At 36.0% G+C, this 22,156-nt stretch overlaps 5 protein-coding genes across 10 annotated transcripts in view; 2 read left to right on the top strand and 3 right to left on the bottom strand.

Annotated features, from left to right (window-relative positions):
• LOC105679716 (secretin receptor) overlaps window positions 1–7,443 on the top strand; it is a 40,054-nt gene extending 32,611 nt beyond the window's left edge. For 4 of the 6 annotated variants that reach the window (XM_012379911.2, XM_012379913.2, XM_012379914.2 and 1 more), the window contains 10 exons: window positions 1,015–1,121; window positions 1,698–1,850; window positions 3,117–3,211; window positions 3,612–3,964; window positions 4,879–5,009; window positions 5,095–5,180; window positions 5,339–5,483; window positions 5,660–5,942; window positions 6,622–6,785; window positions 7,252–7,443. In XM_012379911.2, coding sequence (XP_012235334.1) covers window positions 1,015–1,121; window positions 1,698–1,850; window positions 3,117–3,211; window positions 3,612–3,964; window positions 4,879–5,009; window positions 5,095–5,180; window positions 5,339–5,483; window positions 5,660–5,942; window positions 6,622–6,785; window positions 7,252–7,374 — 1,640 coding nt within the window. In that variant the 3' untranslated portion in view covers window positions 7,375–7,443. Of the gene's footprint in view, window positions 1–1,014; window positions 1,122–1,697; window positions 1,851–3,116; window positions 3,212–3,611; window positions 3,965–4,878; window positions 5,010–5,094; window positions 5,181–5,338; window positions 5,484–5,659; window positions 5,943–6,621; window positions 6,786–7,251 lie in introns of those variants that run through there. The other 2 variants (XM_012379915.2, XM_012379916.2) reach the window with 2 other exon arrangements.
• A 1,224-nt stretch (window positions 7,444–8,667) lies between these two features.
• On the bottom strand, window positions 8,668–10,280 carry Scox (Synthesis of cytochrome c oxidase). Its single transcript, XM_012380170.2, has 4 exons — window positions 10,116–10,280; window positions 9,311–9,680; window positions 9,007–9,212; window positions 8,668–8,934 (listed from the first exon to the last, which is right to left on the bottom strand). The coding sequence occupies exons 1-4, from the start codon at window positions 10,179–10,181 to the stop codon at window positions 8,746–8,748; spliced, it is 831 nt and encodes a 276-aa protein (XP_012235593.2). The 5' UTR covers window positions 10,182–10,280; the 3' UTR covers window positions 8,668–8,745.
• Window positions 10,281–10,625: 345 nt separating this feature from the next.
• Pfdn1 (prefoldin 1) lies at window positions 10,626–11,695 on the bottom strand. The gene is made up of 2 exons (XM_012380171.2): window positions 11,536–11,695; window positions 10,626–11,248 (listed from the first exon to the last, which is right to left on the bottom strand). The coding sequence occupies exon 2, from the start codon at window positions 11,218–11,220 to the stop codon at window positions 10,840–10,842; it is 381 nt and encodes a 126-aa protein (XP_012235594.1). The 5' UTR covers window positions 11,221–11,248; window positions 11,536–11,695; the 3' UTR covers window positions 10,626–10,839.
• A 120-nt stretch (window positions 11,696–11,815) lies between these two features.
• On the top strand, window positions 11,816–13,854 carry LOC105679875 (nuclear RNA export factor 2). Its single transcript, XM_012380169.2, has one exon. The coding sequence runs from the start codon at window positions 12,128–12,130 to the stop codon at window positions 13,730–13,732; it is 1,605 nt and encodes a 534-aa protein (XP_012235592.1). The 5' UTR covers window positions 11,816–12,127; the 3' UTR covers window positions 13,733–13,854.
• A 9-nt stretch (window positions 13,855–13,863) lies between these two features.
• Window positions 13,864–22,043, bottom strand: IntS1 (integrator complex subunit 1). The gene is made up of 14 exons (XM_012380083.2): window positions 21,798–22,043; window positions 21,510–21,706; window positions 20,929–21,410; window positions 19,494–20,783; window positions 19,249–19,424; window positions 19,031–19,183; window positions 18,247–18,924; window positions 16,373–18,169; window positions 15,889–16,203; window positions 15,335–15,800; window positions 14,937–15,061; window positions 14,673–14,863; window positions 14,200–14,472; window positions 13,864–14,116 (listed from the first exon to the last, which is right to left on the bottom strand). The coding sequence occupies exons 2-14, from the start codon at window positions 21,676–21,678 to the stop codon at window positions 14,001–14,003; spliced, it is 6,231 nt and encodes a 2,076-aa protein (XP_012235506.1). The 5' UTR covers window positions 21,679–21,706; window positions 21,798–22,043; the 3' UTR covers window positions 13,864–14,000.
• Window positions 22,044–22,156: the final 113 nt, after the last annotated feature.

The raw sequence follows: 22,156 nt of genomic DNA, 5'->3' as shown, positions 1-22,156 counted from the left end.
ATGATTTTATATTCTATAATTTATTTAGGACTATGTGTGAGATAATGAGAGCGCTCTTAACAGGCGCGGACTTAAAAATTCGACATTATACCTTTAAAGCGCGATCAGGGACACGAATTTCATCGCTATTCCCTTTATCCTTCCACAAAGTTCCGTTTAAATTGATCGGCCCGACTGCGTAAATCTTGTTAGTTCGAACATATCCGAACAATATCCGGCGCCGATCGAGAAGCGGTGCACGACTTTCGATACATTTTCTGTACGTGGCGTGTGAGAGAAGCGATGCACCGATATCCGGATGCACAGTATCCAGTATACGCTCATACGTATAACGAACGTCGATAATACCAGGTATGGCATTGTTTCAAGTAAATAGCAGTGGCCCGCAGCTTCACGTAGCCATTCGCATACAGATTGGTGGACGATATACACATGGAAATCACCAAATGCAATTTCGCTCGCACATGTCCAGAACCTAATGGATTCCTATTCGCTGTAAGCCGCATCAGACTCGCCACAGGAAGACCGGCAATTCGTAGGAGCGCGTCGAATTTCACACTTGGCTTTGCGAATTTCATATGCGAATTACGCCCGATACTGCTTATGACAATAGCAAATCGATTCGCTTGATGTGCAGCACAGCATATTTGATAATAATAAGCGCAATATATAATCAGATTTGTGTATTGCGCCCTATCGTGCATCGAAGAGCCGATCCGTTATTTCCGCTATACCGATAGCAGAAATTGACGTGAGCTGATATAGCAAATATTCAAATATGATGAGATGGTACTGCGTTTGTAAATATGTATAATTGTTATATATAAAAGTATAAAATACAATACGTAAAAGATATTTAAATGATCTCTCTTTAATGATTTTTTTGTAATTAATAATTCGAACAATAGGGTTGTAAGTCTCGAAAATAAATTAAATAATTTTTTTTAAATAATAATATAATTTTTTGAAAATATCATTGATTTTTGCGCTAATATTTCGATGCGATCTGTTTAGATTGGTGTCCTGAGATTTGGGACAGGATACTTTGTTGGAACTCGACGGCACCTGGACAATTAGCCGTTCAGTACTGTCCCTCTTACATCGTGGGTTTCGACACTCATGTATGTAATCATGTTTTATATGATAGCATAAAATTTTCCACGCTGAATTAATCCGTGCGAATTTTTCCGAAGTCATCTCGCGCTTGTCTCAATAGCAAAATTTTACTTAAATAGAATAACGATCGGAACAGATCAATATCGAGATTCACTTCAAGTTATAAGGAGCTTAATTAGATTCGTGTCTCTAATAACGTTTTGACGTAAGATTTTCTCGGATCGATGATAAAATTCATTCTTTAAATCAAACTGATTGAAATGCTTTTGGCGCGGTGATTCAACTTAAAAGTTCCCGACACGTTCAATCGATTTTTACAACAAATTCGGATTTTATTTTCTCTCAACCAGAATTTCATTACACATGGTCTTGTTTTAACATTTTTTTATATATCTTTACAATCACTTCGAAAATTAATATTCTACTAAACTAAAATTGATTTCAAGTTAAATTGAGATGAATCTCTGTTATAATAAGTTCACTTGTATCTTAAGAGATAGCGATGTTTCGATGTTTTTGCTCAGAAATAATCGACATCGATGTTGAGGGATCTGTAAGTAGAAAAGAAACGCATATTTCAGGCATTCGCGTCGAAACAATGTATGCCGGACGGCGAGTGGTACTGGAGCGACGCAACTCAGAGCACGTGGAGCAACTACAGCCAATGCTACCGGGAGTCACTAATACTGGTGAACACGTCGGATGTGCAGGCGAACAACGTCACCCTGATTAAAGTAAGTAAACAAGAGTAGGGAAGTGGCGCCGATAAACGATTATATTTTTCTCTCCGAAAACACGGACGATAATTCAATCGGAACAACAACAAGCCCGAGTTTCACACGGCGGAGATGAAAAGATCGATCGGAATCACACGATGACGTGACGTCAGTTGCTTTACTTGCGAGGAAATGAGAGCCATAAACGTTCTGTCCACCGGGTGGGCGTCGCGACGGCTTCATACAATCGAGCAGCCGAGACATTCCGGCATAGTTAGTTTTCAGACTTGGACGATAATGAACTGAGCGGGCGGGCAAATGAGCCAATAGTTACGTTGTAATAGTATTATCGAGCGGAGAAAACGCTGAAAAGAATTTTCCTCTGAGGCCCGCGCGCTTGATTTTAAGACCGGCAATCAGGCTCCACTCCGCCTCACAGCGTTATAGCTAGAGCACCAACTCCGGCACCGACATGACAGTGAATCTTATTTTTAGCAACAATTATTTATTTTTTATTTATTTTTTTATCATATCAATGTAAAAGATAGAATTGAAAAAAATGTTTGCTATCAGAATTTCTTAAAAGTGTTTGCAAATTAATTTTATGCAAAATACATTGAATAGATGTATAAACGATGACGCTTATTACAATTTTGATACTAACAAATTGAATGAAGGTGTTTTATTCAGTATGTAACTAGGATGACTTCAGAAATTACATAAAGGAGTTTTCGTAAGGCGACGACGAACCGTGATAAGAACTAATCTCTTTGAAGATCATAGAGTTAGTATACTCGTATCGCGAATATATGAAAGTGAATATGCAATGAGACAAAGAATGTTGTCAATGGAAAATAATGGAGAACTATATAATAGAGGTAACTGCAAAGGTTTATGAGCGCTATAAATTAAGCACAACTTCAAACTTTCTCACTTTGCACTCCTCGTAAAGATAACGTTCATGACAACAGCGTCGTACAAAGCATTATTCAAGTGCTAGTCGTTTAACAAAATTATCTATAAAAACGACACTTATAACTATCGCAGGAAATAAGTGAACTTTATTCTTGCGTGTTATCTAATATTCTTTTAATGCTTTCTCAGTAATGTCTAAAAATAATCAATAATGATCTCATTTTATTTTAATTATTTACACAATAATATTATCATATTACCATTAACACGCGTTGGTGCGTGATTGTTTCGATAATTAAAATCGTAAGTAAGTGGTAAGTTAATGATTAATTATTTCCCACTCAGAACGCGCGCGATTGCGTGTTATAGAAATTCTTCCCGATTGTGAAGACTATCTCGAAACTCGGCTACACAATTTCGCTGTTCACTCTAATCATCGCGTTTTGCATTTTGGCCACCATCAAGTAAGTATAATTATGTTAATATAATCTTAACTGTAACGAGGCGCTTCGCTTTAAATATTCTTAACGCTTATAGTGAGTTTTAAAAAAAGAATTGTTCAACATTTTTCTGAAGTGTCTTTAAGACGTTTAGATATAATTCTTGCAAATCTTTATCAGCCTTTTTAGGTTCTCAATATATCTAAGTTACAAAATAACGCTTTTAACATTAGAACTATTTATTATAAAAGATGTAAAAAATTTGCATGTCTCATTTACATCTATAATATCGCGACCCTTGGAGATTATCGAGATTTCCCATGACACGAAATAGTTTATTATCTCAAAGTCGAATCGTGTTTCACGGCGCCACGTAAGATCTCACATCTCCTAATTGAACGCAATTCGCGTTGCCACGTTCAAGTTTGTCTCCCATCGGACGTAGGAAATTGCGATGTTCACGAAACATATTGCACATGCACCTGTTCGCCTCGTTCGTGATGCGCGCCTTCATGGCGTTGCTCAAGGATATGCTCTTCGTGTCCGGCTTTGGTCTGGCGGACTCCGTGATCGAGGACAACGAGGGTTATTGGCTGGTCGACAAGAAGGAGATCGGCGAGTGGCATTGCAAAATGTTTACTAGCCTATGGCAATACTTTATCTTGGCCAATTACTCCTGGATTCTGATGGAGGGTATTTATCTGCACAATCTAATCTTCCTCGCGCTCTTCACCGATGCCAACTCCAGCATCGCATGCTACGTCGCTTTCGGATGGGGTATGTTTAATATTAAAAAAGTTATTATTAACTTTAACAGTTTTAAGAAGACTTGTAGTGCCTCGCCCGATTTCATATATTTCTAAATTAATTATGCAACATTTTACTTTAATTATTCACTGACTCGCCAGTTGAAAAACGGATATATTAAAAATTATACATTTTTAAGTACATAAATTTTATTATTTTAATAGAAATATTATTCAATTATATGTCTTGTGTATTGAACATACACACAAGTGCTTGAAAAAAATATTAACATCACGTTTCCTTTGTTGAGAATTTTATTTAAAATTTAATTATCTTAAAAAGATTAAAAGACTTTGCATTTATTTATCAAGATGAATCGGTAAATTGCGAGTGTTATTTGAGTATAATCTGAAAAGTTGTTTTTCTCAGAAAACGTTTATCTTTTTAAAGCCGTGTTATTTATTTGAAGACTCCAAGACAAACACTAAATTTTTTGCTGACAAAAATCCGTTCTGAAAAACAAGTACCTATAATAAAAACAGATATAAAGTTTTATAGTGTAGATCTCTTTCAGTGTCATTTCATAGCAGTAAAAAACACACACAGAAAGGAATTCTCTTCGGGAACATATATAATTCATCGTAGTCAAAAATTCATAAAAGTTACAACATGATCTTGCATGAAACATAAATTTGACCGCTGCGCATCGCTAAAGATATTTGGTATTATTTGTGATTTCTTTCTTTAAAGAGTTTCAAATTAATAATCTGTAAAGGACATTACAGATTACTTGAAAAATTTTTTTTTTCTATAATCGTGAAATGCAATTTACTGAAAATTTATTCTCTACTTATTTCCACTTCGAGAGAAACTTGATATCAGCGCAATTCATCTAACAAATTTGCCTGCGCATACAAATGCCACAACTTTACCTAAAATTTTAGGTTTGCCAGCTGTATTTATCTTACCTTGGGTAGCCACGAGAATTATATATGAAGATACGTACTGCTGGACGACAAACGTGAAGCCTCTTTTATTCCTCTTCATACGAGTGCCCACGATGCTCTCTATTTTGGTAAGAATCTCGATACCGGAAATGCTCCTCAAACTATAATTAATTTTGGCCGCTAATTAATTGGTCGCGTCTCTGATCGTGTCAGATAAATTTCGTGCTCTTCATCAACATTGTGAGAGTGCTGCTGATAAAACTCAAGTCCACTATGACGGAGGAAACGCAAAGATACAAGTAAGCTCTATGTGAAAAGGTATTTTATTATATATCTTTATATTTCTATTTTTTATGGAATTTTTTATAAGATACGCATATATAATCATTTATTTGTCATTTTTTCATATTTTGTCGAATTAATTGTACGTATGTCTAATATTTTTCTCGATTGGCAGACGGTGGGCTAGGAGCACTTTAGTCCTGGTGCCGCTCTTCGGAGTTCATTACGCATTCTTTATTGGAATGTCATACAGCGTTGGCGTGAACGAAATTGTAGAGATTGTGTGGCTTTTTTGCGATCAGCTGTTCGCATCTTTCCAGGTAATTTGCTTTTATTAATGTCACTAATCTGCTGAATACATAAGCATCTGGAAGTTGTTACATGAAAAAGCAAGTGTTTCCTAATGATTACCTTCAATTGTGTCTTATCAACCGGCTAAGTTAAACGCTATTATATGCAAATTAAACATCATGATTAATGTTGTCTCATTGTTCAGGGTTTCTTCGTGGCGGTGTTATATTGCTTCTTGAACGGTGAGGTGAGGACCGAACTGACGAGAGTGCTACGCAGCGGCCCGTTGTCACGTTTCCACGGAGTTCGATGGGGCTCGAGACCGTCCACGCATTCGGTCAGCACATGCAGTTGCAATAACGTGTCCAAGTCCGGTCGGCGACATTCGAAAAGGTCAAAGTGGTGGAAGTCGCGCTGGAAAGCGTCTCCCTGCCTGTTCCAGGAACGCGCCATTCGTCGATCCACTCACTCGATGGCGAGTACACAAGGTGTCCTCTTAAGTCCTACGTCGAAACGTCGTGTCCCTCCATGTGTCTTATCAAATCATCGTGTTTAATGTATCGTGTTAAATGTGACCGCTTGATTCCGATTTTTTAATAGGTAATTGAACGAAGAGCTACACTGTGAAGACCAAGCCGCTATTCTTAAATTAAATTTAAAGAGTAAATAAATAGTCTTGCTATCTAGACTCAGAATGATTGACCAAATCTTTTAAAATTTTACAGATTAATTACCTTTAATAATTGTTCAAATAAATATTTAGATAAGGGAACTTTCAGTTTGCGAGATAACAATTTTTCTTATCTTATCTTACAAAATTCGAAGCCACACGCTACGTTTTACTTTAAATGTGAGCAATATGAGCAACAGTAATCACACATGACAGGTTTATTTTAAAAATTCATCGCACAAATAAGAAACGTTCGATAGAAGTTAAAATATCACGCGAAATTCTTTCTGCCCCAGAAACGTTCAGATAGAAATGTCTTACAATATGACGTAATACACTTTGAAAAGTCAAGTCAGATATTGGAAAAGCTTGAAATACGAGTTTAAAATTGACTGTGAAAATTGAAATTATTGATTTATGATAAAAACGACAAAGACAAACTTATTTTGCACATACGATTCTTCTAATGTAATAATATGAGCTATGAAATTTTGTAGATGTTGGAACGAGAGGAGATAGTCTAGCGAGCAGCAGGGGCTATGTAGAGATTGCTGGTAACGGCCAAGTACTACAGTCGACAACGCAAAATCAACACGCTCATCATACATCACCTTTATGTAGTAAATACACGGATCAGTCGCTCCTCTCCTTCTGCTCGAATGTGAGTGCCTTCATTACGCAAATGTTCATCTTGCTCCAGTGTAATCCAGTTGCCATCCAAATCCATCTTTTCTTTTATCGCATCATAATACCCATCGCCGTCTGTAGCAGTCAGTAATATCGCGCGCGAAACAGTAGCACGATGGATATGAAGCTAAGTGAGGAGCGAAAAAAGGGCGCTTAATCTCAATTTCAACACAATCTTTTCTCAAGAAAATACACAAAACTTGTTTTAAAGCTTGTAGTCATATCAAATGAAAATTTATATAGTATACTGTGAATTTTAATATGATACAGAAGTAGCTATATTTTTTCGTAAGGACTTAGTGTACTTTTTAAGATCTAATATGTAATTGCAAGTATAATTGCACATACATATTGTGATAAATGATTTCCTCCGAAAAAGTGAAAATTATTCTGTCACTGCGAAACTGAGTCTCGTCTGTGTTAACTGCTTTTTTTCTCAGATGTCAGATACATCAGGACCAAATATCGATAAAATCCGCGACCAGCATCGATGGAGCGACTCTGAGTGCTGTCACATCGCATACGAACTGCACAATCTGCAACAACACCACGGGCATCCGTAATAATGCCCGGATTCTCACGCACGATAGAAAAAAAAAAAAAAACATGTCGCTTGTCACGTAAATCTACAATATGCATTTAAACGTACGCGTGTATTATCCCTGAAGATAAAGATAGAACTACTGAAGGATTCAACTTTTGGTATAAAATTTCGAAATAAAAGAGAATATAAATAGAAGAGAGTAAAAAAAATCTCTATCTTTTTGTATTTCTATTTGTATTTTTCTTTTAGTCTTTTTGCAACTTAAATGGAAATTAAATCATTTTTGATTTGCACATCTTCTTTTACAGGGTTATTGTGTCATTTGACGCAATCATGCGTATTAATTCATTCGAGCAAATATATATATATATATATATATAATAATGTATAGCCGATGTTCAATATAATTATTTTAAGGATTTGTTAGAACGTATTGGAATATCTGACAAAATATTTCATCGATACCTCTCGATATTATGAAATATGCGTCATTGATAGACGAGTCTAGCTCGCGAAAATACTAAACGTCCATTATTCATGATGAATTTTATGCATATATAGTATAATAAATATAGATAATATAACTTGTTAAATTTTCATATGGCTTTATATCACATGTCGCAAAAATCTGTTATCAACCGTTATACATTTACACATTCGCGATTTCTAATAAGATATCAAACATTGCATAAAATTTAGAATACTTTTAAAGCAGCTTTATTTAATTTCTCTACAAAGATTCTATTTTTTATATCTAATAAAACAATCAGGATATTATAATCATTTCTTCATTGTTCATCAACGACGTAAATGATATCAACATTTTTTAAGCCTACAACGATATCTATGAAAATCCTATGGACAAATGCTAGTTTTTAAGGCTACTAAATATGTTTAATATATAAAAATAAATGTTCAAAAATTTCTTGTTAAGAAATGCATCAATAGCGCTGCGTATTGTGAAGAGTGTTATCAACTTTAAGATACAAATATTTTATTCTGAAAATATATGTTCGATTGAACGTTTTACCTCATAAGCTCTCTCACTATGTGTATGTAAATGTATATATATATATTTGTATTAAGATCAACGATACGCTTGATGTAAAACTTACACAAATCAATTTAATGTAAATTATATTAAAATAAAAAAAAATAAGCCTAATAAATTTTTATTATTTGCTGCATATATATAGTTTTGGATATGCATATATATTAGTTTCTAGACAAATTTCTGTAACAAAAATTAATTTAATTTAAAATTTTTTTTTTAACATTTAACCATTAAAAAATAAATTATATATACAAGACATAAACTTTTGGGCATGTTTATAATTTTTTATAGTACAATACTGACATAAAAATTAACTTTACAGAGGAATGTCAGCACTTATAACACTCCTTTAATCGACAATGATGGTAGCCAAGAAGAAGAAGAATCATCATTTTTCAACTGGTCATGCTTCAATTTGTTCACAAGGATACTAGTCATCATCTTTTCCGCATCATGAGTTTGTCCATAATAATCGACAAACATGCCTTCCGGATCTACCAAGTATATAATAATAGTGTGATCCACCTAAAAGAAAGAAAATGTAATGCCACAAAAACAAACGTATAATTATTTAACTGTAATTCCTAATGTACTAACGATGTAATCATTGTCCTGATCTTTGGGACCGTTACTATAATAAACTCTATAAGCTTTGCACGCATTTCCCACTTGGTCGGAGTTGCCAGTAAGACCAATAATTTTGTCAGAGAATTCTTTAAGATATTTGCCAACAATAATGGGTGTATCTCTGTCTGGATCGACTGATATGAAAATTGGTTGTATTTTAAAGTTATGTTCTTTTTCTGCAAACAAAAAAAAGATAACCATTATATAAGAATAAAATATTCTCTCTTTCTTTTCGGTTAGCATAATACCTTACCTTAAAAAATTTTAAACTTACCAAGATTATCTACCACTTTTGTCATTTTCTCGATTTCATCCGGGCAAACATCCGGACAATGTGTGAATCCAAAGTATATCAGTATCCACTGTCCCAAGAAATCATCTGACTTTATTGTTTTTCCCTCTGTATTTATTAATTCAAATTTACCACCAATCTTGGCTTTGCCTAATTGCCGTTTTCTTTCCCGTGCCATGGCCTTATCTTTTTCATTTCTTAGATTGTTCATATATAGTAGAAGACCAGTGCCAACAAGACCGGAGAGCATCAAACTTTTCCATGTAATTGGTGATCTTTTTTTACTTACTTTAGGATCCTTTGATACAATAGATTGTTGACATAATATTTTTGATGTGTTTATGTACCTAAACTAAATAAAAAGAAATTTATTGATAAAATTTACAAGAAATTTTAATATAAAATTGTGTCTAATAATATAAATCAAGATTAAAAGTATATCTAATTTTAAGGTCTATTATTAAAAAAAATAAAATTATTTGAAAAAAATATTAAAGCTTCAATATAATGAGATCTATATGCAATATGCTAATTCACAATATTATATGATTAACTATTTAATACCTATTATAAGAAATAATTTTGTTTGTCGTCTAACAAACATGCACTCATATTTAAAATAAAATTAATAAATTACAAATTAGCAAAAATTAATAAAATTTTTATTTTGTTCTAGAAACATAAATGAGAAAAATTATTTACAAGTTATCACTTTGCAATGTTATGCAAAGTATCACCACAATGTTTTTTGAAGTACCAAAGAATGTGCTTTTTTGTGGAAAATTACCTTAGTAAAAACGTTATTAGAATTCCTACTTAACGATGCCAGAGATCTCAATATTAATGTCGACATTGTTCTTTTGATAAAAACCAAACTTTTGCTATTAAAAGAGGTTATACCGGTTACATTTTCGATATACAGAACAGCAATCAAAATTTTTTTTATTCTACAATATACAGATGGCATTAGGAGCAAGTCCATCCTAGAGACCCTAGAGACCCTAGAGACTCTAGTCTACAGGCGCAAAATACAAAACCATGTACTAATGTAACGAGATTTATTTTACTTGGAATAGATAAACTATAACAGCAATCAAAGTCAGATAATGAACAAAAAGCGTCATCTAAGCATGATGCATAAGATTAGATAACTAAAAATGCAGTTTGTTATTGCCTCAGCAACTCTCTTGATCGTTGAAGCTTACAGGTGTGTTGATGCAACAAAGAAATTGTTTATAGCTACGTCGAATCTATTTTCTTTATAATTATAAAATTGGAAATTAATTTTCTCATAATCTAGTTGACTCATTAAACAATTTTATTCCAAATATATTATACAAAAAAAGTGTTACATTACAAAAATGCATGAATATGTGAAGCATGATTTCAATCAACAGATGAAATTTTCATAACTGTCTATATTCACAGATATGCATTCCAAATATTAATCAGAAAAACTTAAGAAATATCAAGAAACTCAAATAGTATTCGTACACTGATGCATAAAAATATTAACCAGAAGTCTCTTTATTTTGCTTTTGTTGAATCATTTCTGTTATTTCATCTTTGCTTTCTTTTAAACTTCGTTGTAAATATGTCTTATTATTTTCTAACGTTTTGATCTTCTCATCAGATGTTTTCATTCTATTTACCAAACTGTTTTTAATGTTATTCATACTGTCTAAAAGAAACATTCGACCAACAGATTCATACACTCTTGTATCTTCGGGAATGCTGGTGATTTCTTTTGTAGTGAGTTCTGCCCGCTGTTTTGTACGTCGCAATTTATCAATTTGTATATCAGCCAACTTTAGTTTCTGTTTAGTATCCACCATCTTCTCATGCAACTTTGCAAAAGCTTGCTTCAATTCCTCATCTAGTACCTTTGACATCCTTGATTTTTATAATATTGTCTTGTGTCTGCAAATAAAAATATAAAACAATATCACTACACATACATCTGAATCTAAAGTAAAATTTGTACTCTATTCTGCTCTATTATTAATTTTTAGAATGCTAACTTACAAAAATTAGTAAGAGTAAAACTGCTAACAATAATGCTAAATTGTTATATCTGAGTAAAAGATAACCTATTATTATATGTGTATCTGATATACGATTTATCTATACGCATAACAATAGCAATATTATCTGAATAACTAATCCAAAATAAATTAAATAAGAAATTATAATTCTTAATTACTTACTTCAGATTTTCTTGACGATAATGTTGTAAAATATATGTTTACGATAATGTAATATTCCTAACCATATACGTCAATTATCGTAGAGTAGTGTTGAAATGTAGTGATGCATTCGATTATCGAGACTCGTAATTATCGACTATTATCGATTCTTGCAATCGATGTTTCCAAGAAAAGTCGTATCGCTGTAGTGACAACCAGAGAGAAACCTGAGAGGGGCCACGCTCAAGATGTTCTCTCTTTTACCATCCCGGAAAATGGATGTGGCCATGTAGTTCCAGGCAGGCTGTAAAATGGATGTACGCGCCGCTAGTGTACGGCCTAGTAAATGCGTCGTACGAAAAACGGCAGCGTGGCCCCTGTCAGATTTCTCTCTGACGATATGTAACCTAATCTAATCTCAAAATAGATGTAATGATAGAAATGAAAGTTACTGTTTTGTAGATCTGAACAAAGTTTATAAAACGGATAATTGATATCTACTAACGAATATCGTTGCTGTTCATTATGATATTGTTGTTTTAATATTGTGTGTTTCTATTTTGTAAGAACTTGGAAATTTCAAGAAAACAGCTATTCTTCATCACAATAAACAATGGCATCGCCTAAACCGTTAGAAAGTCAGACATGGGAACCGCACCGGCTTACTCATTTAAATCCATCTTTTGATGATCATGAGGTAACTCTTGCAAGCCGCATGGATTTATGGCATAAATTCATCATTTTCGACGGCGCTTTGCATCCGCGAACTGATGTCTTACGCGCTGTAATAACTGCCTGTGATCCGGCGATTGTGATACCAATTATGTATACCGTCGAGAAAAATAATAAAAGTACGTTTTTAGCAAAGTGCGGCAGCAATGCTATAGACAATATAATAGCGCAGGGACTGTGCATAACATTGCATGGTGGACAGGAACTACATCTGGATATTGTGTTGGGATTTCTCAGCACGGAAGAGTTGCAAGTGAATACAAATAGAGTCATAGCTCAAGCATTGCACGCCAGATATGAACCAGTGAAAAAGATATTCAATCTCGATGACTTTGAAAACGAGAAGGCACTGGGTTCAATATTCTGTCCTATATCTATACCAAAGATCTTTGACCTAGTCTTACGTTGCAGCAAATTAGGAATTATGGGCAACAGTCGTGAGTCCCAGCAAACACGGTTGCCCGTTCGTGAGTTGAGTTTGAAGTACAACAAGCTCACAGCCATCATATTATTTGACAAATTTTTCAATTATCATCTGACCAAACTGGATTTAAGACACAATCAAATCCTGGATGTGGAATATCTACGTTATTTTCACGAGTTCAAAATAAGCGAACTTTGGTTGGATGGAAATCCATTGTGTGACAAGTATAGTACTTCTCAGGACTACATACAGGCCGTGAAAAATATATTTCCACATCTACAAAAATTAGATGGGATTGTCATAGGAATGGAGAAAAAGTTTGTGCCAAGTATACAGAATAATTATCTCGGCAATGGAACAAAGATTTCTTTGATAAAGCAATTTGTCAAGCACTTTTTTGCACTGTATGATCAAGAGGATAGAATAGTTATGCATGGTCTATATGACAAAAATGCGTTCTATTCCATGACATTAGGTACTACTATGAATCATGCAAATAAAGAGATTGTCAAAACATTTTCTACAAACAGGAATTTATTAAAATTTGCTGATTATGCTAAGTGTCATGATTTTCTTTTTTGTGGACCTGAGAAGATAATCACCGCTCTCCAACGACAACCACCAACGTCACATGATTTCAAAACATTTCATATTGATTTGTTGGATGAAGGAGATAATTACATAGCCATTTCCATTCAAGGATTATTTGCGTATCGGATATCACAATGCCAACCTATGTTCTTCAACCGAACTTTTATTATTATACGAAAAGAAGACAATGAACATACCATTGTAAATGATCAATACTATATTGATGGTATACCTTCCCACATGACTAATGAAATAAAATTTGAACTGAAACCTGTGCCCAAGTTCACTCCAACAGTACTCAGTGTATCGGAAAAGGAGCAATTACTTAGATTTTTACGCGAAATTACAAAAATGAATATTCGATATTGCTACAAGTATCTGCAGGAAGCAGAATGGAATATAAGAAACGCAATAAATATATTTACGAAGAGATATACAGTTAACGATATTCCTCCAGAAGCTTTTCAATAAATGTATAATTACAATGGACTGACAATGATATAAAAATATATAGTTTTGTAAACATGTGTAAGTTTGTAAAAAAAGATGAAGATATGAATATATGAAAAAATATAAAAAAAAGTTTTATACTATTTTTATTTTTGTATTTGAATAATTATATTAACTTACAGCTCGAGTGCATTGGAAGAAAAAAATAAGAAATTTTTTGCAGTTTTGTTTTAATCGTAGAAAAGTCTTAATGCTTAATATTTACAAAACAGACTAACATTTTTTGATATTAACAACCTTGCTGTGTGTTTAACAAGGCGATAGTCTTATTGATATAAGGTATCGTGTTGACATTCGAATTTACTCCTAGCTCGAACACTCTCTGCATCAACGGTAAAGCGTGTTCTGCAATGTAGAAACAAAAGGACTTGTTTATAAAACTCATTACGAATTAATATTAAAATGTCATTTGTCAGGAGATGGCTTACCTTGCATGCATAACACAATATCCGGTAGTTTTTCCAAAGCTGACATAAGAACGTCCGCTCTATGGCTGTCTAAGCATCTTTGATACGCGGACAATATGTTCGCGTTTGATGCCGGACGGTGTTTCAGCGCTCTAGCGAGTAGAGTATGAGCGAGCGTCCTGATATTACCCTGCGGAGACACAAGCAGTTCCGTTATATTATCCGTTATAGGTTCTAAGACCGAAGGTTTTCGCAATGACACGTGTTCAATTTCTTGAAGCGCACTCAACACATCTGTAACAAAAAAAAAATTTTGAATTTTTCTATATTATATACGTTCTCTTAAAATATTTATGATAATAAAGACTGGTCTCGTTTAAAGAGATCAGTAAATTTTTTTCTCTTTACATATATATATATATATATATATATATATATATATGTGTGTTTATAATCACATACTGAAGATATATTTAAATAATTATTTGTTGTACCTTCACCATGCAATTTGGAAAGTGTAGTCAACAGTGATTGCCAGTGTGTCGGAATGGTAGGTTCCGAAGGATGCAATGTGGGAGCTATAGTGATTAGAATATCATCTATATCTTCTCCTTCTCTAGGCATTGGTATTCCCGATACGAGTGTCCTCAAAGGTATTATACTAGGATAATTTATCTGTAACTCACTACATTTGCACGTATAAATTACATATATAAACATATTGTTTGTAATACGCAGTCTAACAGAAAGTAACTTACTGCAGAGCTTGTGCGTGTTTTTGTAGATATTTCATTGCTCGTTGTGGCTCACGTGAGATGTAAGATTGTAATAGCGACACGAATCTGATCACCAAGGAGGTAATATCTTTTACATGTCCGTAATTCTGAAAATCGTATCCATAAAATATCAGAAAAATGTATTTAAAGAATTTGAGAAAATAACAATAATTATTGAGTCAATTTTACGGCAACTTAATGTATATTATAAATTACAAATAACATTTGTTTTTTTTTTTTCATTTTTTAATATTAAAAAAATAAAAATTATGATTATAATCAAATATGATTTCTCGATGTAAATTTAATGCATTATTGTCATAATCGATATTTTATGTTTCTCATGTCGTTATAAAAGATGTACAAAAAATGTACAATACCTGGAAACATTGAAAATAATTTTCCAAAGTGTTCTCCAATGGAGTTTCATGTTGCTTGTCAAATAGATGCGGCTGCAACAGCTCCAACAATCCCATAACTTGCGTGAAGAGATTTAAATGATGACCGGATCGAAATTGACTGAAGTCGAGATAACATCTTCCCATTAAAGAAGACGCCAACATCGGTAATTGCCGTAATACTAATATAGGATGCACCGCGGCCATTTTTCTCGCGCAAAGTTCGAATTCCTGAGACTTCGAATTCCAGGACTTTTGCCTCGGGGTCGCCGCCAACGCCGTCAATAAAGAATGGCTCATACAATCGAGCACCGAGCCCGTCCAATCGGTTATTTTCGCTCCATTGACGAACTTGTTCGCTTGGAAAGTGTTAAGAAAACAGATAACCTTCGGAATTTTCATGTACATGTGAAGTAGAAACTGATGTGCCATATCCGCCGAGTCTTTGCTGAAAATTAAAATACGATCGACGTTAAAATAACGAACGGTGAATTATAAGATGTGTTATAAGATGTATACGACTGTAAAATTCGTACTCAATATTATCCATCATACGTTCCGCTAAATAGTTTACTACACTGGAAATCAGTTCATCTTCAGTAGATATACAATGCAACAATAAATCCAATCTGATGTCCATTCTTGCGAGGGCGGCGTTTCTGTTCTGCATATTACATATAATAACGGCTTCGGACACTAAATACGTCACTAGATTAAGCAGCTGCCGTTCTTCTAGCAGCAAGATATTCTCAGGAACATAATGCTTCGGCGTGAATTTGTCCCGACCTTGCCACAGCTTAGGATTGCATGTCAGAGCCCATAAAAAGTCCAGAACCGCAGTTGGATCGTATCTACAAACACACATAAATATAAGAATCTACATTAATATTGTAATTAAAAAACAGAAATTTAAAAAAGTATATAAATCAAATTATTAATTTAAAATAACAATATTTAAAAAATTTAAATTATATTTTTAAGAAAATTAGATTTCTTTTAATTGTACAGAAGAAAACTCACCCTTCGTCATATTTGTCCAACAAGTGCCCGACACATTTATACAAAGTGGCCCAGCTTGCTCTGTGCGTCAACAATGTTAGCAAGTAAGGTCTGCAAGAATGCGAGCTGACAACATTCTTATCGATGTTAATGTGCACCTTTGCTTTACCGAATAATAACTTCATCTGCAGATTGGGACAAATACCGATCAATTCAGGCTCCACAGATGCCAACCAATCGATCAACAGGCCCGTGCGAGGTTTCAACGCGTCTTCATTACTGTCGCTGACCAATAATTTCGCCATAGCTTCAACTAAAACATCGTTCTTCTGTTGTTTCAGGCAAAGATCGAGCAGTCTCCGACCTACGCCTTCCAGATTCACGGGATCTGTGCCCTCCAGTATCGGACCGGGACCTTCGCCGCGGCTCTGCATCAGCATCGACAGCTCCGTACGTTGCGGCGTCTTCGTCAATTGCACGTTAGCGAAATCCCGCAGAATTGATAGGACCGGCGCCTTCACGTCGCCTATCAGCGATATTAGATTCAGGCACATATTGCGTGCCAGCTCGACTACGTGTTTCGATGTCGACGGTTTCTTCAGTGGCAGCAGTATCACTCGCATCAGCGTGCAAGAGTACTGTGGCATGTGTACGAGGGAGGCCAAAAACTGCTTCACCTGCATAGAACTCAGAACGCTGCATATATGCTGTATCGCCAGCACCACGGCGCTGCTCTCTTTAACGCTCGATCTCTGCAGATCCTTCGCTAGAGTTTTATGCAAGCGTCGATAAGCGTCTATCTTTTGATTAACATGGATGTTCTCGATAAAAAGTCGATTTATCAAATGAGGCACATCGGTCTTGATCGAGCACTGTATGACGGACTGCTTCTGCACTGTGGCGCTTGGCGGCAACGGTTGCTGCAACCTACTGATCGGCATCATATTCTCATCTGGTAATTGCGGTTCCATCAGCTGCAACACTTGCACAAATACCAATCCACCAGTAGCGCCTCTTCTATGCTGTACCTCAACCAACTGCGCCATGTATGTCTTATCTAATACCGCTTCGCCGACTGACCCCGGATCGATCTGGACACCCGCGTCAAGGGTGTGCAGCAGTTTACTCATCGACGACACGGGTATTCCGAAGCTCTGTATGAAGAGTACAAGCTGTTGTGGCTCGAGATCCTTCAGAGCTGCGTCGACTAGACGCGGCACGTTGCTTCTAATCATTCGTAATTTCAACCAATCAGGTATGAGTAGCGCTTCCTCGCTGGTGTCCACGAGAAAAGCCTTCGGCTGTTCGGTCAGTGGAAACCACGTCTCTAATAAAGTGGTGAACAGCTGATCATCCTCGGATGAATCGTACGTTAATAATATAATCATAGCGTGCACCACTAATATATGCATCGTGCACTCTTCGCCGTTGCTCCACTGCACCAAAATCTGATCTTGACTCTCGGACCACTGGTAACCCTCACCTCTGGGCGATCGTGCCTTCTCGAGATAATTGCAGAAGATTGCCATAAAAGCATGCAATGTTTGCTTAGCCTGCTGATTATCGCTCTCCGGTTGCGGCAGAATGGCCGCGATGATCGTGCTACGTTCAACGACCAATTGAGAGATCTCGTTGGCCAAGTCGGTCAGGTCGGGTAAATCGTCGTCGATTGTATGCGCGGCCAGATACGATATGTAAGTGTGCACCAGTTCGGGGCTGTTTTCCACCTGACAAGCGCCGCGTAACGCCGTGGAAACCAGTGAGCGCACAGACAGAAAGTGAGGTATAGACGGCAGTTTTCGAAGCAGCCAAGTCTCCCTGAAAATGTCCCAGTGTTAAAATATCTCTTGAAAATACTAAAAAAATATTTCTCTTTTCATAGTCTAGAAACTCACTTCTCATTCTCCCCATCCACGTCCATAGTGTCATCTTCGAGAGGTATCGAGTCCAAAACCATCTTCAATCCAGTGATCGCTTGTATGCGACTACTACTCTGCTGACTGCTCAGTCTTCTCAAAAAGTATTCCAAGACTTCGTAAGCGTGTTGCTGATCCTGATTCGGATCGGTCAGCAGTGTCTGAAGGTGAGCCAGCAACTGCTGTTGCCTGGGCTGCTTCTCGACCGTCTGCGGGCTAGTCGACAAGAGATATTCACATAGACATTGCACCGGAAGTTGACTGAGAGAGCCCTCGCTATTTTGCACCAGATCAGCTAACCAAGGCATACTCTGCGACGTGCTCTGTTGTTGTCGCTGAATGATATCTAGCAAGAAATCTGGCTTTCGCGACCGACAAAGCAGATGACCCAATCTGTGAGAAGTGTTCAATGACTGTAGTTGCTCGAGCACAGCCGGCGGTGGTCTTCTAGCGATACCCGTTGGATCCATAGTGATTAACTGTGACAGTAGAAAGCTATTTTGCTCAGATAACTGCATTCTAGTCGATGCAGCGGCTAAATGTGATTCGTATTCCAATATCTCTTGCTTCTCCATGGCTTCAACCTGCAGTTCTTTCGTGCGTTCTTGCTCCATTATCTCCGGCAAGGCCATAGTCGGTGGTGGATACGAGAAATGGCTGTAAAACGAATGAAAACACGGCTGAGAGCCGGTCATTCCCACGAAATGTTTACAATGTGCTTAATATTATAATTATAGAATATTTTTAATTTATAGATTTTTACTTTGTGATACACATTTCCATCAATGTTCTCAGTATAGGATATCGTTTCCACGCTAATGCGCCGATTGTAGTTGGATTATGAGCAGCCATCATTAATAACATTATCCATCCCTTCCAGTAGAGATTAGCTATCGCCAATGTTGGCGGCACATATCTACGAAACGAATTATTATATAATAGCGATTGTAAATATAAAACAATGTACACATGTACGCTTACCCAGCGGGTATGTTTATTGTTCCCGGTGGCTGATAAATGCAAAGATTGAAAATAAGTTCAACTATGTCCGTTTTGTCTGCTTGCAACATAGGAAAATTTTCCGTCGAATTAGCAGCGGCGCGCCGTATCAGTTGATCGGCTAAATCCAACGTCTCCGAGTGAGTAATGCTGTTATCCTACGGACAAAAATAACATAAAGAAAATTGTTAGAGTCATTTTTATACATAATGAATTCAAATACTTACTTTTGCAAAACCAATCAGTAATAGTCTCAACAACGAACTTTGCAGCAGAGGAACGTCGGATACCAATCGTATGTAAAATCCTCTGTCTGATTCCGGTGGCCAATTATCCAGTTTGTAATAATTTTCAGGAGATTCTAACAGCAAGATCTTGTGCATTGCGTGCAGCAGCTCATTTCGTCCGATGGCGTACATCTGTGGCGCTACATTCTGCAACCAGAGTATCGCTTCGTACTGTATCATGGCCACAAGATTTTGGAACTGATGTAGCAAAGCTACGTCCTTCTTGTCTGCACGTTGTGACAATGTCGCCGCCTCTTTCACCTGCGGACTTATTCCGAGAAGCATACACAGACACAAGAGGTCCGCTATTGACATAAACATGCGATCTTTGAATTCAAAAGTCAACAATTGTTGAGCTATGTCTGGCCTCTCGGACATAAGCATGCGAGCGAAAGCTAGGAGGTTGATATCATGCCGACATACGCGCACGATTTCTCTGAGCAATGCGCGCAATGGCCTCAAGTAATCCTCGCGATTCATCAGTAAATCCTGAAAGATCTCCGCGAGCAACTTGGCCGCTTGCTCGGGTAACGTCTGGAACATTATAGCCAGCATGGGCATGTTATTTGGATTGCGCGCGTTCGACAATTCGTTGTAAATCGTGTGCTTTAATATGGTCGCTAAATTCTCCGGATGTAATCCAATAAGTTCCTTAACGCCGTTCAGGTACATATTAATTACAGCTTTCGGTTTCAATCTCATTTTCACCAGTTGGCTTATGACCTCGACGTCTCTTTGAGTGTGAGACGTGCAATTGTAACAAATGTACATGAGCAGTTCCTGCGCGGGTCTCATCAGTTTAGGATTGTGCAACCATACTTCTAGCCTGGGGACAGCGATGTTTCTAATTTCCACAAATCCGCATGCCGAGGAGAGCAGCTTTAAGAAATTTCTCGTTATGGTCTCAGCTTGACGTCTGTTCAATTGCTCCTTCACAGCTTCCAACACTATTGATTCAATATTCTCCATGCAATGTGCGTATCTCGGACCTACTGGAAACTCTATTTTTTCCTTATCTCCAGATAACAATGTCGTTGATGCTGTCGGATCTTCATCATCCACTGTAGATGGGCTATGACAATCCCGCTGCATTAACACAGGAAATTCCGGCTGTAATACAGACTTAGGGGGATGTCTTGTATTAAAACCAGTTAAAATGTTGTCAACAAAGCCCTTGCATTCTTCATGATCAACCCATACACGTTCACCAAGAGCATCTTCGATATACAACTATAAATATAATAGTAAAAATATTGAATTTTGTACAATAAATAATATAAATAATATAGTATAATATAGTAATATAGTATAAGTATAAATAATATAGTACAATATAGTATAAATAATATAGTATAATATAGTAAAAATGAATAACCTTCACAAATATTTCCGGCCAATTCTTTTTCTCATGGAATCCTTTCATTAAAAGATTTGCAGCGAGTACAGGAACCAATGGATTCCCTTTACTCTTGAAATTATAAGTTTGATCTCTTTTTAAAAGGGAGGACAGTGCATGTAATATACAATCATGTGAAAAAATAGATGGGCGAATCTTTGCCAGATACAATAAGCCCATGTAAACTAATGTATCAGGTTTCCATTTCTGATTCTTTAATGTCTTGATTGCACCGCATATTATCCCAATAACTTTGTCAGCTTCATCATTGTCGTTAGCTTCAAGTACCATAGGTACAAAGTCTGCAGGATCAGTGTCTGTAGCTAAAACTTCCCATGCTTCTGCGCTCGAAGAAGGTTGTCTTTGATAAGAACCGATATGACTTAACTTAGGCTTCTTCTGTGGAACATATGAAAATGATTGAAGAGATCCAGAAGGTGCTTCCTTTTTCCGATCATTACCTATAAAATTATGATAATTAATATATTAAATTGCATGATTAATATTGTGAGACAGCATAATCAAAAATTGTCAATATAAAAGAAAAGCAAACTATTTACCAGAAGTTGCAGAACTACCACCTGGTTTTGGATGAATAACACCTGGCCTGTTTTTGGAATCAGAACTTTCATTCCGTGAGCTCTTAGATCCTAATGCAAATAAGTCAGAAGGATGTTGAGCAATTTTACTTTTAACTGCTCTACCAAGCCCAGTCTTGCCACGGTCCATAATTAATATCTTGTCTATCTATGAATACCTATAAAAACGAAATGCAAAATTATAAATAATAAATGCGAGAAATCAAGATTTTTCTCAAATAAATATAATGTTTATGTCATAATAAATACCAGTTTTTAAAATTGCCTAAACCCACTGTAATGTACTGAAAATATATACAACTGTCAATTCTAACCTAGGTTTCTCTCAATATATACAAAAAACTATCTTCTCAAAATATATCTCGCTTTGTATTTGCATTGTTGAAAACGAGCATCAGGCGGCTACGTATGTGAAAATCTCTACATACAGAAATTAAATATTTATCATGTCAAAACTGCAAAAACCGACAACGGCACACAAAATCAAGCATCGGCATTGTCGCTAACGAAGCGCCTATTTCGTGAAAGACACAAACTTGATAGCTAAATGCCATCGGTAAAAAAATAGTAGTGCAATCTAACATATCGTATATAGATAATTAAACATT

Source organism: Linepithema humile, chromosome 1, assembly GCF_040581485.1.
Source record: "Linepithema humile isolate Giens D197 chromosome 1, Lhum_UNIL_v1.0, whole genome shotgun sequence".
Classification (NCBI taxonomy): domain Eukaryota; kingdom Metazoa; phylum Arthropoda; class Insecta; order Hymenoptera; family Formicidae; genus Linepithema; species Linepithema humile.
The sequence above is the reverse complement of the archived record's forward strand: the minus strand, read 5'-3'. Positions and strand labels throughout refer to the sequence as shown.

Coding starts and splice junctions, on each gene's coding strand:
- Scox (XM_012380170.2), bottom strand. CDS start 10,181: ATGTCGACATTAATATTGAGATCTCTGGCATCGTTAAGTAGGAATTCT. Junction 9,681..10,115: donor CTAATAACGTTTTTACTAAG/GTAATTTTCCAC, acceptor CTTTTTATTTAG/TTTAGGTACATAAACACATC. Junction 8,935..9,006: donor ATCAGGACAATGATTACATC/GTTAGTACATTA, acceptor TCTTTCTTTTAG/GTGGATCACACTATTATTAT.
- Pfdn1 (XM_012380171.2), bottom strand. CDS start 11,220: ATGTCAAAGGTACTAGATGAGGAATTGAAGCAAGCTTTTGCAAAGTTG.
- LOC105679875 (XM_012380169.2), top strand. CDS start 12,128: ATGGCATCGCCTAAACCGTTAGAAAGTCAGACATGGGAACCGCACCGG.
- IntS1 (XM_012380083.2), bottom strand. CDS start 21,678: ATGGACCGTGGCAAGACTGGGCTTGGTAGAGCAGTTAAAAGTAAAATT. Junction 15,801..15,888: donor CGTATGATGGATAATATTGA/GTACGAATTTTA, acceptor TTTAATTTTCAG/CAAAGACTCGGCGGATATGG. Junction 14,864..14,936: donor AAACACGCACAAGCTCTGCA/GTAAGTTACTTT, acceptor GTGCAAATGTAG/TGAGTTACAGATAAATTATC.